We start from the raw sequence: 13,288 nt of genomic DNA on the forward strand, positions 1-13,288 counted from the left end.
TAGTCTTTGCTGCCTAAAGAGATGATAGCAAACTCATTTTCATGGCATTTAGTATTTGTTGTTTTTTTTTTAAGTTCTCACTATTAACCCAGAAATTTACAGAAGTCTTGTGCAATTTCTCTGATGCTGCAGCATTCCCAGAGAGGTTTTCTTCAAATACCACTGGAAGGGGAAGGAATCTTAATGGTCAAACTGAAGGAGCTGCTAGTTTATCTAGGAACAAGTTTCAGTTCAGCCAGATACCAGAAGTCTTCATAGTTATTTTATACATCTCTTCTCACCCTTACTTCTCAGCTGCTGAATGCTGCAGTTCAGTAAGTTTTGTCCATTGATCATTGGATAGATATAGATGTGAAACTGGGATGCTACCAAAGACCTAACCTATGGAAGAGGTAGCCACGTGAGATAGGGGAGAGTTTCTACTTTCAAGGCTGCTGAAACTTAAATGGAAGTCTTTTAAACTCTAACCTTCAGCTTCTGGGTCTATTTTGTTCATGTTCTCCTTCAGCAGCCACACACTGGCTTTATTTATACTTAGTGAAATAAATAAGTGTATGACCCTTTCTCCTACACATAGGCAGCTTTTTTTCTGGTAGAAAAGGTTCTTTATGCTATTCTAAAATTAATACTGACAGAAAGCCTCTTAATAGTCTGTATGTAACACTTTTTTACAAGTATTTCAGTGCTTTACAAATATGATTGCATGCTTTGATCCCCTTCCCAAAGGGCAAATAGCTCTGCAAGGGAACAGCCACATTTGCAACATTGCAAGCAAAATCAAACACCCTTTTAGCGTGATGGAGAGAACAGTACTCCGGCTAACCCTAGGAAACTTAAATGGCTTGTAAGAAGTCAGTCTAGTGTAGAGCCCAGTCACCCTGGCTAGTGATCTGTCCTTTCAGTAATCTTCCATGTCTATTTGCTTTTCATTTCTTGTGAAAATCAAATACTGAGCCAAAGCATTAGTTCAGCATTGAGTCATATATGTCATATCTTGGCACTGTGCAGTCACTGATGCAGGGCTGATCTGGAGCAAAAAGAGAATGCAGCTGTGGAACTGCGGCAGAGAGGTCTACTGTTTCTGTTTCTGAGGAACAGTTTGGTCTTGTTGTACCCACAGTTTGGGCCAGTAACTAAAACTAACTTCTGCTGAAAGCTCTGTGTCCAAGATGATAAAGTGGGCACTGTCAATTCACTAAATGAACTGCTAGATTCTGCTCGCAGCCTGGCTACTAAGAGAGTCTGGCTAGTGCTAGTCCTAAAAAAGAGCAAAGCAATTTCCCTTGTTGCATGCCAGGACATTCCACCCAAGTCTTGCATCCCCCTTCATGCCTCCCAGTACCATCAAATACTAAGCCACCACCGCAACTTTGGACAAGAGCTGGTGGGGTGTTGGAAGGAGGCTGGTGTGGAGCACGTGTCCCCTCACTGATCTTTGCTGCTAACTGTTCAGGACCTGGAACAAGACTTGAGAGAGGGGGAGGGAGAGAAGGCTTCATCATGGAGTTCAGCAGTCCAAGGTGGCATGGCTGTTCTGCTCTTTTCCCTTCTGTTCTAGAGCTTTTGATCTAGCATTTATCACAGTGTTGATCTGCTGCTTGTCTGAGGAGGGGAAATGGGTGGATGTTATTGCAGAGGAGGTCTTAAGCTTACTGCTGGAGGAGAGGGTCTGCAGAGTCTGCATCATGGCCAAGTAATGTAGGGGCAGAGCATGAAACCAAAACAGGAGATGCCTCACTAGCTCCAGTGCTGCACAAACACTGTACTGTATCTTACACATCACTACCCTTTTCTCCTGTCTGTCTACCAAAAACAGCACGGAAAAGCTCCTAGTGACTTCTCTCCACCGTAGCAGGGGTTTGCACTCTTTTCTTTGCAGAGCTTGGTGCACAGTTCTCAGCCTGGCCCAGTGATTCTGAATTTCTTGATACTAGCTATGACTTTGGAGTGATGAGGAACTTGTATGCCAATCACACGGGGGATGATATTTCTTTTACTGATTTGGCACAGTCAGCATGGACAAATACAGAAATAGAGCTTGATTCTTGTACGTGAGTGGGTTTGGACTGTAACTCTGTATCAGAGCTGGCTACAACATCCAAATAAACTTGGAATAAGTAGATACTTAAAAGCCAAGTATTACTTCTCTATCCTTGCTAAATTACATGAACAAATTGCTGAACTGCTTGCGGGTGAAGGCTGCACAGTCTGTCATCTCTGGTCAATTAATGCCCTTGTGAGAGACTGTCCCGAGTGTCCTGGGCCTGTTGCAACTTAAGCAATATGACCAGGTTCCATATCCTGAAAGAAAGAAAGATCTTTTTTATTATTATTATTATGGGGTTTTTTTTCAGCATTTGACTAAGTCTTAGTTCGCTCAGCACTTCACCAATACAAAAGAAGTTGTTACAGTTGCTCCATAAGGCCTACATACTGGCAGCGACGTAATACAAAAGACTGGTTAGAAGAGCATTGTGTAAACCCTTTACCTGTTGTGAACCTTTGGAGTTCAGCTGCCTTCATTGGTGTTGGGGTGAAATGCTTGTACTTATTTGTCTGGTTATGCTGGCACAGATAGGGCCCTGGTAGTCTTGGACAGCAGACTGAATAATTTGTACGCAGTAGCAGCGTGGCATGAAGAACGTGCTTCTGGCTGAAGCGAGCAAATCACCATCATGGTTGGTTGGGTTTTTTTAATCTGAAGGCTATTTACCTGGCAGTTCTGAATTAACACACTGATGAATTCTGTGCGGGAAGAGTTTACACAGGTTCCTTGGAATTTACTACTTTACATTTTTCTGCTTTTTTTTGTATTTAGGGGATCAACCCCGTAGCCATATGCTCTAAAATAAAGGATAAAAATTAGCTATTCTAAGACTTAATGCTTTTATTCTTCTCATATGTTTTGGAGTAGCAGTTATCTAGTTATGGAATTACACAGTGTCCACAAAGTGTAGATCACCGTTAAGCTCTCTCAAACAGAAAATTACACCAAGAAATCCATAAACAGTAAGCACAGCAAGGGTCAGACTGTCTTACCGTGAAGAATTATACGGTGTGGGAAGCCTATTGCCTTTTGTTCTTTCTGCTATTAATACCCCAATCTCAGCTCCCATGGTGCTTTTTGAGAAATCAGAAATGTATTGTTGTATTCGAAACCCATTTCAGTATTAGAATTCTATTATGGTAGATTTTACTCAAAACTGTGTAATCCTTCTAGTAGATATTTAGCTCTATCTGATATGTTTTCTCTTCAGAATGCTCTCAGAATATTGCTCCACCTTGCATTTACTCTAGAAAGATGCTGAATGCCGGCTGGCTAAGGGAAACTGATCCGTGTTGATGTTAGCTGGGTGACTGAATCAGGGCTGGTGTGCAATACGTGGTTGCAGGCTGCATTTCTGTTTCTGCCTTACGGGATGTCTGCGTACTGCGTAGGGCTTTACACTTGTTTCAGTTCCTGTGGAGTGATTTAATTTCCATAGGCTGTTGAATTTCTCTCCCTACCTTTCTGCAATTGATCAAAGAAAGCCACCCCAGAAAGCACAATTCAATCACAGATCAGCACCGACTTGTTAATACATTATATCGCTTTATAAACAATTTTATTGTTTCACACAACAAACGTGGTTAGAAAGAGCAGGTACAGTATACAACTTGATTGCCTTCAGGGTTTCATGGATGATAGGTTCTGTGAATCCTGAGATCTTCCAGGGCTTGGGAAACAGTGCCGAGTACCACTGCAGCCGCCGACCCAGTGGACACCTTGCACATGCACGTAGCTGAGACAGCATCATTGGCTTTACCTTTATTATCCAGGCTGAGAACAGCAAAGGCAAGGAACTGGTTCTGATTTACATAAGGAGTTTGACTTGGGTCTGCCTGACCCGTGGTTTCTATGTCAATCAAATCTGCCTGGTTTAGTAGTTGTAACAGGAATCGTCTTCATGAAGTTCGATGTAGAAGAAACCAAACAAACCCATAGCATCAACCACATGCTAATAATTTTAAATCAATCAGTGTGATTGATAACATTTAGCATTACTTGGCAAATGAGAGATAGCTTTGTATTTTACCCACAGAATAACAACATTGGGTTAATAACAGAAAGAATTAAAGGCAGAACAAAGACATTTGTATTCTTGGTTTGGATGGGTACTTGGTACCTGTAGAGATGCTATTAAACACTGCTTGCATACCTCTTGCAGCTGTAGTATCAAGCTAGCCTCAAGGTTCCTTGTATTGAGAAAGTTAAGAGCAATGAAGAAGGAGTTTAAACTGGAAGTACAACTCAGCCTTAATGGTGCGCGCTACACTGTATTAACAACTCTAAGAATTTCATATACTATACAGAAGCAGTCATTTAACACTTAAAAAGAACATTTTCATTACAGTTGGAAATAGCTACTGCCAATACAAGCCTCAATACCTTTAGGTGTGATCATCTCTGCTATTACATTGTCTTCATACAGACTCTGTCTTTGAACATGACAGTTTGTGGGGGGTGTTGCAGTTGATGAGAGAATTTGCAGAAGGGATGCTGGAGAAGGCCTACAGCAAATGGAGACGCCTGGAAGTAGAGAAATGAAGGCCTGCACGGATGTTAGCCCATAGGCTGACAGAGGAATCGGAATAGCACGTATTTCCCTGCTCCCACCAATTTAGCAGGAGTTGCTGCCTCAAACATATGCAAAGTATTGCTGTTAAGGTAGCAGCTGGGATACAGCCAGCATCACCTAGCTGATCCTACACTTAACACCTGCATCCTTCAGACTCCCATGCGCCCAGGAACAGCCTGACACACACCATGGAAAAATATCAGTAACCCAACTGGTAGCATTTGCTCAAACTTCTCAGTTCTTAAGGGGGAGCATTTTTAATGGAACTGCAAATGAGCATAATGGTGCTTCCAGGACTAAGTCTATAGTAGTTGATAATGATTAAACTACAGCTACTATTGAACAAGCAAACTGAGATACTGGGACATGCTACATTTCCCTGGAAGACAAGCCAGACAAGGACTGATTATATGTATGTGGGTGTGCAGAAAATGAAAGTTGTTTTTAGCCCAGCAGAGTAATTCTGCCTCAGCCATCTGACATCCCAGGAGACTTGTATACATGCACATGTACGGAAAGATCCATTTGGAACTATTATTTTTGAGAAGACCTGAGACCAAACAGTCAAAAACAGAAAACAAGGGTGCAGCGTGACTTGAAGATAGTAATAGAATTTGTAACTAACTGCTGTTTAACTGATTAGCATTTTAATCTATATAAACATGGTGGGTAATGGAGGGGAAAGTCTGCACACAGACAGTACGTTGGGTAACATCTCTGGCTGCTGTGCACGTGACAGACTATCCAAAGGAGCAGGATTCATGCAAAGCTGAGATGGGAGGATCAGTTACAACATTTTTAGCTAGCCATTGTTGTCTTAAAACCCTAGTACAGACAAGAACAATTGTGCTGGCAAACAGTAGTTAACTCAAAATTTCAGCTTATTCTTGGAGCTCATCATCTTCCGCATGCTGCTGCTAAACGTAGTATGTTAGAAGACATCTCCAGAAACTGCTCCAGATAAAGCTTTCGGGAACCTAAAGCAAATATAGTATACTTTAAACACTGCAGAAGAAGGAGGAAGGCGGGGGGAAGAGACAAATTATTAATAGAATGAAGAAGGACTAGCAGAGGGCTTAGATTCTCTTCTCCCTTCTCTAAGAGTCTTGCATTTATTTGCTGCTTTGAAAAGCAGAGCGATGAGACTAAGCATTTCAGGAGCTTTTTTTACTTTTAAAACTTTTGTTTAGCTTGCTTAATGCACAAGTGCTGATCGTGCACACCTTCCTTCAAAGGATGATACAGTGCCACACTTTTTTTTTTCTTAAAGGATTGCTACTTTGCTTCAAAGAGACTCTGAACAATCTAAGAGGAGGAAAAAACCCCAACATTTTTAAGTGTTCTGAGAACCCTAAAGAGAGCTCCTTCTGGTCTTGCATCTCTGATACAAAGGATTATTTCAACACTTTGCTTTCAGAGATTTCAACTTTTTGCCTAATTTTTTTTTTTTTTTAAAAAAACAAGAACAACCGAAACCCCATAACCAACCCCGAAGTGTCTAAACTCTAGTTAGAATGTGGTTTTCTATCCTCCCTGAGCATGCCTGGTAGAGAGAAAGAGTCTTCCACAACTCAGAAAAGAATAAAAGGGACTAAGCAACAAGGAAATAGTGGGTGCCATCTTCTGCCGACAGACAGAGTAGGTCTCTGTAATTTTATTCTCATCACTTACACAGTCACTGCACCATGCTACAAGTTCTTAACTCACAGCACCCTATTGTGCTATAATAACCTATGCATGTTATTAGCTTTGCACAAACTTAGCAGAAAGGAACGTTCTGCTTATGGTCAAACCATTGCCATCAACACTTGCTACTATCTGAAGAACAAAACCCTTCTGTTAAAGGATGCAGTCATCTTTAAAAACTATATATAATTTCAGTAATCTTTTCCTAATGCTGCAGATATATTGAATTTGAAATAATTTACAGTTAGTCTTATAAAGTTCTGCTTGTTTTTCTTCCAAAGAAAACAGCAACATATTGCAAAATAGGAAGGTCCTGTAGCAAAATACGTAGTTATTACTAAATAATCCATCAAAAATGTTTTCCAATTATGACAGTCCTGTTTCATTTCTTTGCATATAACATATGTTGCAGAACTGACTCAGACAAACTCTAGACAGGTATATTCACAAAGATAGAGCAAAACAGTTTTCTGTAACACCAAATCAAGAAAGCTGGCGCTGCTTGGCAAGTAATCATTTGCATCTTACTGTTGCATGATCTGAGCTGACTTGAAGATGAAGGTGGATATGATCACTGAGCACTTGCCAGTTTGCATCCTCTGCCTCCTGCTTTCATGCCTTCTTTCCTCCTGACTCAACTTCCAACTGGAAGATGAGGCATGCAGAGTTTCCGGGAAGGTGCAGATGAACAATATCACAGAACTGAAATTCAAAACCCCCACAGCCTAACATCCAAACAAGGACATCACGTCTGCATTAAGTTTCAGTTAATTGAAGAAACAGCCTATCACTGTAGTAAAATACACAAGGAAGTTATCACTTCTATAGACCAACGTGCTTGAACTAATGTGCAGGGGCTTGCAAGAACAAAGTTAATGCTTTTTTTTTCCTGTGCCAAGTACTGAAAAGCTAAAAAGAGCAACATTCAAGCAGAACTACTTTCAAATGCCCAGCTGCACATTCTGCCTGCCCCGATGAAAAGGAAAAATGAATGAAGACTAGGAAGAGAAAGAAAAGTATGTCCTTCTCACTGATGTCTTTGGGAACCGTTACATTAAGGCTGCTGGAAAGAGCCAGTCTTAAGTTTGTTCTCCTGAAAAAGCTGCTGATAGAGATAAAGCCTACTATTGCCCAAGCTCACCATGTAAAATGTGCACTGTGAGTACTTTAACAGTTTAATGTTACGCACCGTGTTTCCAGCGTGGTCCTTTATGTAGCAGGTATGTACGGCCAGCCACAGCTAAGCATAAGACTACGGACTGATTGCACTAGAAGTGTATCCTCATGCAGCAGCTCCTACCACATCGGCTTTTGGCTTGACCCACAATTTACTACAGAATTGTGCAGAATTCTAATCAGGTATTTGCATGATGAAATAGTTCATTTTAAGTAGTGTTGTCTTAAATATTTCCATTTGTTTTCTAGGGATAAAAGTTCCCAGGAGCCTATACATTTATTTCCAGTGTGAATTGGCTACAATCTCATTGTGACATTAAGGGATTACTTTGATTAGACCTTCTCTTTGCCGTTCCACTGATGACTGAATTTCAGTAACCACACTACAACAAAGAGAACATTAATTCATTTGTCTGGGCACTTAACTATGTACACATCAACTGTACGCATAGGTGTTGTCAATTACTCCTCTGGTGCCTTTATTGGAATCTATTATAGTATGTCTTCTTTCCTAGTGAGTCTTTGTACTGGAATAGTTATTGTAAGATTTTAAAAAAGTGCTTTTATCCCTTAGAGATTTGTATCTAAGTTGTAGCATAGTCACAGAAGAAACAGCTATGATTGTAGAATGAACTGAACACCACAATGAGTACAAAGTCAAATACAAACAGGACATTGTGTTCACAAGGCCAGGGGATTATAGTTTGTCCAAAAGGAGAAAGTCATGCAAAATTCAGGTTTTGGATGTATTTGTCATCTTCCATGGAGCAGAAAAAAGCAGATAATATTCCTTTTGGACTGCTGTAATTGCACCAGGACTCTTTTCAGGTGTTGCCTGTGTACTGCTGAAGAGTAGTTCACGTTCTCAGGTATCTCATTTACAGTTGCATTGTTTCTCATTCAAGACACTAAATTGCTTCAAAACAGAAACTGGTGCAGTTAAGGACAAGCTCTGGCATAGCAACCTTCATGGGCAATTCTTACTTTTCCTTGAAGCCTTGGCTTACACCCACCGACAGGTTTGAAACAACAAAAATGCAGAACTGTTTTATGTAACTTACCTTTACTACAACATAGCCATCTTGTTCAAGAATCACAGACAGTTTTATAATTGAGAGTACCATATGAATTTGAGGAAAAAAATGGGTGCACGTCCCATGGATCAGACACAATTTCAATTCCAAACGACTTACAAAATTGTTTTTAAATAATCACCTTGATATTCTCTCTCTAACAGTCCATTGCTTTTTTTACTAGCCTTGTCTTTCTAGCATCTAAATCATTAAGAAACAATAGTTATTATTCTACTTATCCATTAGGAATAGAGCCCATTATGACTTGGAATATAGGTACTCAAGGTGCAAAAGTTGTCAAAATGCATGAAAGAACATTTAAGACATTAAAAAATATTGATGCCAATGATATAGTGTACAGGATGCATTTGACTTAAGAGTATGAACAACTGGTTCATTTGATTACTGTACCTAACCTCAAAATTAAATTAAGCAAATTGGCTACAGTAGATTTAGCCAGATCTGCTTACAAAATAAATCACTAAACTTGAAGCCGGCAGAAATATTATCCTCCCCTTCCAAACCAGCAGAAAATACTGTCCACCTTCCACCAACTGTAAATTCAGCTTAACGTTACTGACCTAAAATTGGTATTTTCCCCATTCATATTTCTTACATGAAATTACAGCAGAAATGGTGCAAAATAGCAAAATCTGTTGGAATAGGCAGAAAGGAATTCAAACTTTAATCTGATTGGTTTAATTTTTTTTAGCATGAGGAAAAAGAATAAAGTTACAAGATTCTTTTAATATTTTCACAATGTTAAACTAAAACTGAGCTCTAGGCTACATGTGTAAGTAAATCTAGAACACAAAAGGGTTAAATAAGATCTTCTTTTAAGATACAAGAACTTAAGCTTTCTTTACGTTTAACAAACTTCACAGAACAGATACTGCAAAGGAACAACCCCCTCCCCAACTTTTTCTTTAAAGTGAACATTGTCCATAATTCACATGAACTTTAAGTAGTGTTCTCTCAAGAGCCACCTTGAAACCGTCTGTGCACTTGTAACGAGATTAAAGAGAATATTAAGAAGGAACAAAATAGCATCTTCAGTATTAATGCAGAAAAGTCTTGTGTATCAATCAGAATGCCCATCAAATGCTATGACAGGATTTTGTAGGAAAAGAAAGTGCGTATCACAGCAGCCGCCAAAATCCGTGTTTTTTTTAAACTCCTCACAGCAAATGTAAATCACATCCTTGGACAGTCCCTCTCACCAGGACCACTTCCTGAAAATGCAGCACATTACAGAAGATTTTGCTGCTGGTTTCATATTCTTGAATAATAACAAGAATTAAAAAAAAAAACAACAAAACAGCTTGCCTTTTGGATAGCTTGCATTTTATAATGATGGGACACTTCTGATTTGCTTCATGGTTAATTAACGCTAATACAGTCAGATGCTGAGTGTGTGTGGAGAGACGTGTATATATATACTCTTCTTTTTTTTTTTAAATGAGTTGTCTCCTTGTTAAAATGCTCCTAGCTGGCTACCGAAGTAACAATATAATTTGGCCTATAAGGAGTTAGTTACCTGCAACAAGTGAAATGGAGGATGACTCATACAAGCTTAGTCCCAAAACGCTGGGTTTTTTCAAGTGACGCGTTACTTCACCCCTCCGATGTTTTGTACCTGCCCAGTATTTGAAGATAAGACAAAATCCTTCCTTCCCTCAGGTTTGCTTACAAATTTACCTGATTGTTAATACCACACTAATAGACTGAGAAGCTAAATTCACTCGGGATTAAGCTGGGCCACATCGGTACACAACCTTTTTACCTGCATAAACCCTGTTAGGCAGCAGGAGACATAGCGGCTATTGTGGTTGCTTTTTTGTTTCCAAACTGACAAGACTGGTGCAATTCAGCTCAGCTCAGCTCGGTGTGACATACCATAATACAGAACCATAGGTCTAAACAGATCCAAAAACATTCTACTCCATGTAATGCTTTTCACATTCGCTTGCTATACTTGCTTTGCAATAGATGCGGGCAGAGATTTTCATGAGAGCGTTCAGCTGCATAGAAAGCGGGCGGGCATCGCCCGTTTGATTATCTCATTGACACTCTGGAAGCGAGGAACACAAACTCAATCTGATAAAGGGTGTTTTACCGGTTGTTCCCCAATACTGTTACTGAATTCCGTTTGCTACAAAATGTCCTTTTTTTTCCCCCAATATATAAGTCTAGCTACAGAAAGTCAGTCTGTAGAATCCAGCCATGGCTACTGTGCTGTGAATTAGCCTTATTTGATCAATTATCAGATACCTGCACTTAGCAAAAGGCAAACAAGAGCCAATCAGGTTTCGGCCGGTGGGAATGGCTGCACTGCTCAAGGTATGTGGAATCTGTTCACACAACTCATAGAATCTCTGTGGATGCCATGTAAAAAGTATGCACCATTTACTGCTCTGGGATGGAGTTTGCTTTAAAGTGAGATCATAATTTAACGGAGAAAAAAAAAAAAGAAAACCAAAAACAAACCACCCCAAAACAAAAAAAAAAAAAACAAACCAAAACCCTGATAGGTTCTTTATAGTAAGATAGATATAAAAATTTTTCATAAGAATCTCTGTCCCCCTTTCTTTTTGGCTTCCTGGGAAGAACCAGAAAGATGTTCCTACCCCAAAAGAATCCCTGATGCTGGTGACACTGCCTAACTCAAAAGCCACACGCGATGAAGGCACGAGTGACCAGTCAGGTCTTCTGGGCTTAAGCAGCTACAGTTGCTGCTCTTAGTAGTATTTCACCTCCTCAAGATTCACTAGCAGTGAAGAGGTGAAAGGCTGCACATTAAACAGTTTGTCCGAAAGCCATGTGCATAGCAAACTTTTACACCAGCGTCTATACAACTATTTGTTTTAACTCTGCAGCTGGAATGTTTCCAGCATAAGGCTTTTAGAGTGACTCCAGCAATAACAGAAGCCTTTGGATTTTTCTTGTTTTGTTTAAAACCACTAGCCATGCTCAAAAATAATATTTCTTCATGGTTTATTTTTATAGGGAGGCTAGCAGGCACCTTAGTAACCAGCCAGAAATCAATTTCAACCACCATCAACCCTAAACTACAGTACCAGGACGGTTGGCTAAAGAAAGGAAACTGATTGGCTGTAGTCTGAAACTTGCCTAGTACAAGGTGTCTGGCTGACTTTGTCCTAAATAAGGCTAACATTAGTGAACTAAGAGAACAGCATTTGGTTGCAGTCTTGCACTCAGGAACATCCTTCGCCAATGCGTTGGCAAGATCTCCCTACTTTCCGATCCAGTTTCACCATTTTCATAATGGCTTCCTCACGTCCACGTCCCATGTGGTCAAACGTGCAGTCATGTTGTTCGGGCAGGCGATGTAACATACAGAACACATAACCTACCATGGAAAGGGAGAAAAAACCACAACAGTTAGGGACTTGGTTATAGTGGCAGATTCTTACCTGAATCACAGGTAAAGGATCATCTACTGGCGGATGACTGTTCTCAAAAATTAACACCAGCTTTAAGTTTTTACTGATCTTCCCTATGGGTTATTAATAAATACTGGGTTATTTATTGCATTTTTTAAAGTATTTATCAATGCAGTATCAAAGCTCAAGTCATATGAGGTTTGGGGCTTTATTTGCCATCCTCTCACCTTATAGAGGAACCCCCAAAATAATCTAAACTAGCTATGCCCAGACAGTAACAAAGCTAATTTTTTTTTTAAAAAAAGGTGCTGATCATCTTCACTGAAATCTTCCCTACTTTATGTGGAGTTGGTTCTTGTTTCTGGAATTCATGCCTATGGTACTTCAGGCTGAGCTCCCAAGCAGGCATTCAAGTCAGGACTGTTACATCTAAGCACCTTGCTTCCTCCTTACTGCCAGCACCCCAAGTTCACAGCGACTGCAGGAGAGCTCACTGCTCTGCTGCTATTCCAGTTTGCAGAAGCTTCACTTTGTGAACTGTTCTGACACTAACTGCGGGGGGTGAACAGGCATTTGACATAGGGATATGTCAAACCACATAATCTTGTCTGTAATGGAAAAGATGAGGGCTATTGTCTCTTTGTCTAAATGCAGTCAATGTTACTCAGTTTTCCAGGCAGCATGTGATTCAGGAACACATGTCAATATTTTTCCTGTGGGTGAGGAGGGCATCTTCAGTAGCCACCTCTTTCTAGTCTACAAAGAAATTTGGCTTCTTTCTTATTTAGCCCTAACATTTTATAACAGTAAAGAAACTGCCTCAGATTTTCTACCTCTAAAATGGATGTTACACAGTGATAAGCAGTACTAAGATGATACAGTATGGAAAAGAGTTACACAGTTACAGGGCTCATGGTACTCCACCATATATGAAACAAAGTATGAAATCACCCATGCTGTAATATTTTTCATGTCTGATGGTGCAAAGAGCATCACTGCCTCTCACTGAATGCTTTACGTTACTGCTGCTCCTTGAATGCTCAAAAAATATTAAAACCATAAAATGATGATATTTGAGACAAAAAAGGATAAAAATGAGTGACTGATTGAGAGATCCTGTGTTTGTGCATATATATATATATACACATACACACAAACATATATTAAAATACATGTGTAAAGTATTTCAAGATCCTGGACTATAAAAACATCAATTGTAGGAGAGAACAGGCTACCTTTATGTTAGTGTAATTGTTAAGAAAACAGAAAGGGAAAAAGTATCGCACATGCAATGATTAAAAAAAAAAAAAATGGGGGAAAAAATCCGATT

The 13,288-nt window shown here is 39.8% G+C and overlaps 1 protein-coding gene across 3 annotated transcripts in view; it reads right to left on the reverse strand.

The window, feature by feature from the left end:
- Positions 1-9,206: 9,206 nt before the first annotated feature.
- ZFAND3 (zinc finger AN1-type containing 3) overlaps positions 9,207-13,288 on the reverse strand; it is a 145,648-nt gene continuing 141,566 nt past the window's right edge. For all 3 annotated transcript variants that reach the window (XM_056356994.1, XM_056356996.1, XM_056356995.1), the window contains one exon: positions 9,207-11,924. In XM_056356994.1, the coding sequence (XP_056212969.1) occupies positions 11,770-11,924 (155 nt within the window). In that variant the 3' untranslated portion in view covers positions 9,207-11,769. The remainder of the gene's footprint in view (positions 11,925-13,288) is intronic.

The sequence above is a fragment of the Falco biarmicus genome, chromosome 12, assembly GCF_023638135.1.
Source record: "Falco biarmicus isolate bFalBia1 chromosome 12, bFalBia1.pri, whole genome shotgun sequence".
NCBI lineage: Eukaryota > Metazoa > Chordata > Aves > Falconiformes > Falconidae > Falco > Falco biarmicus.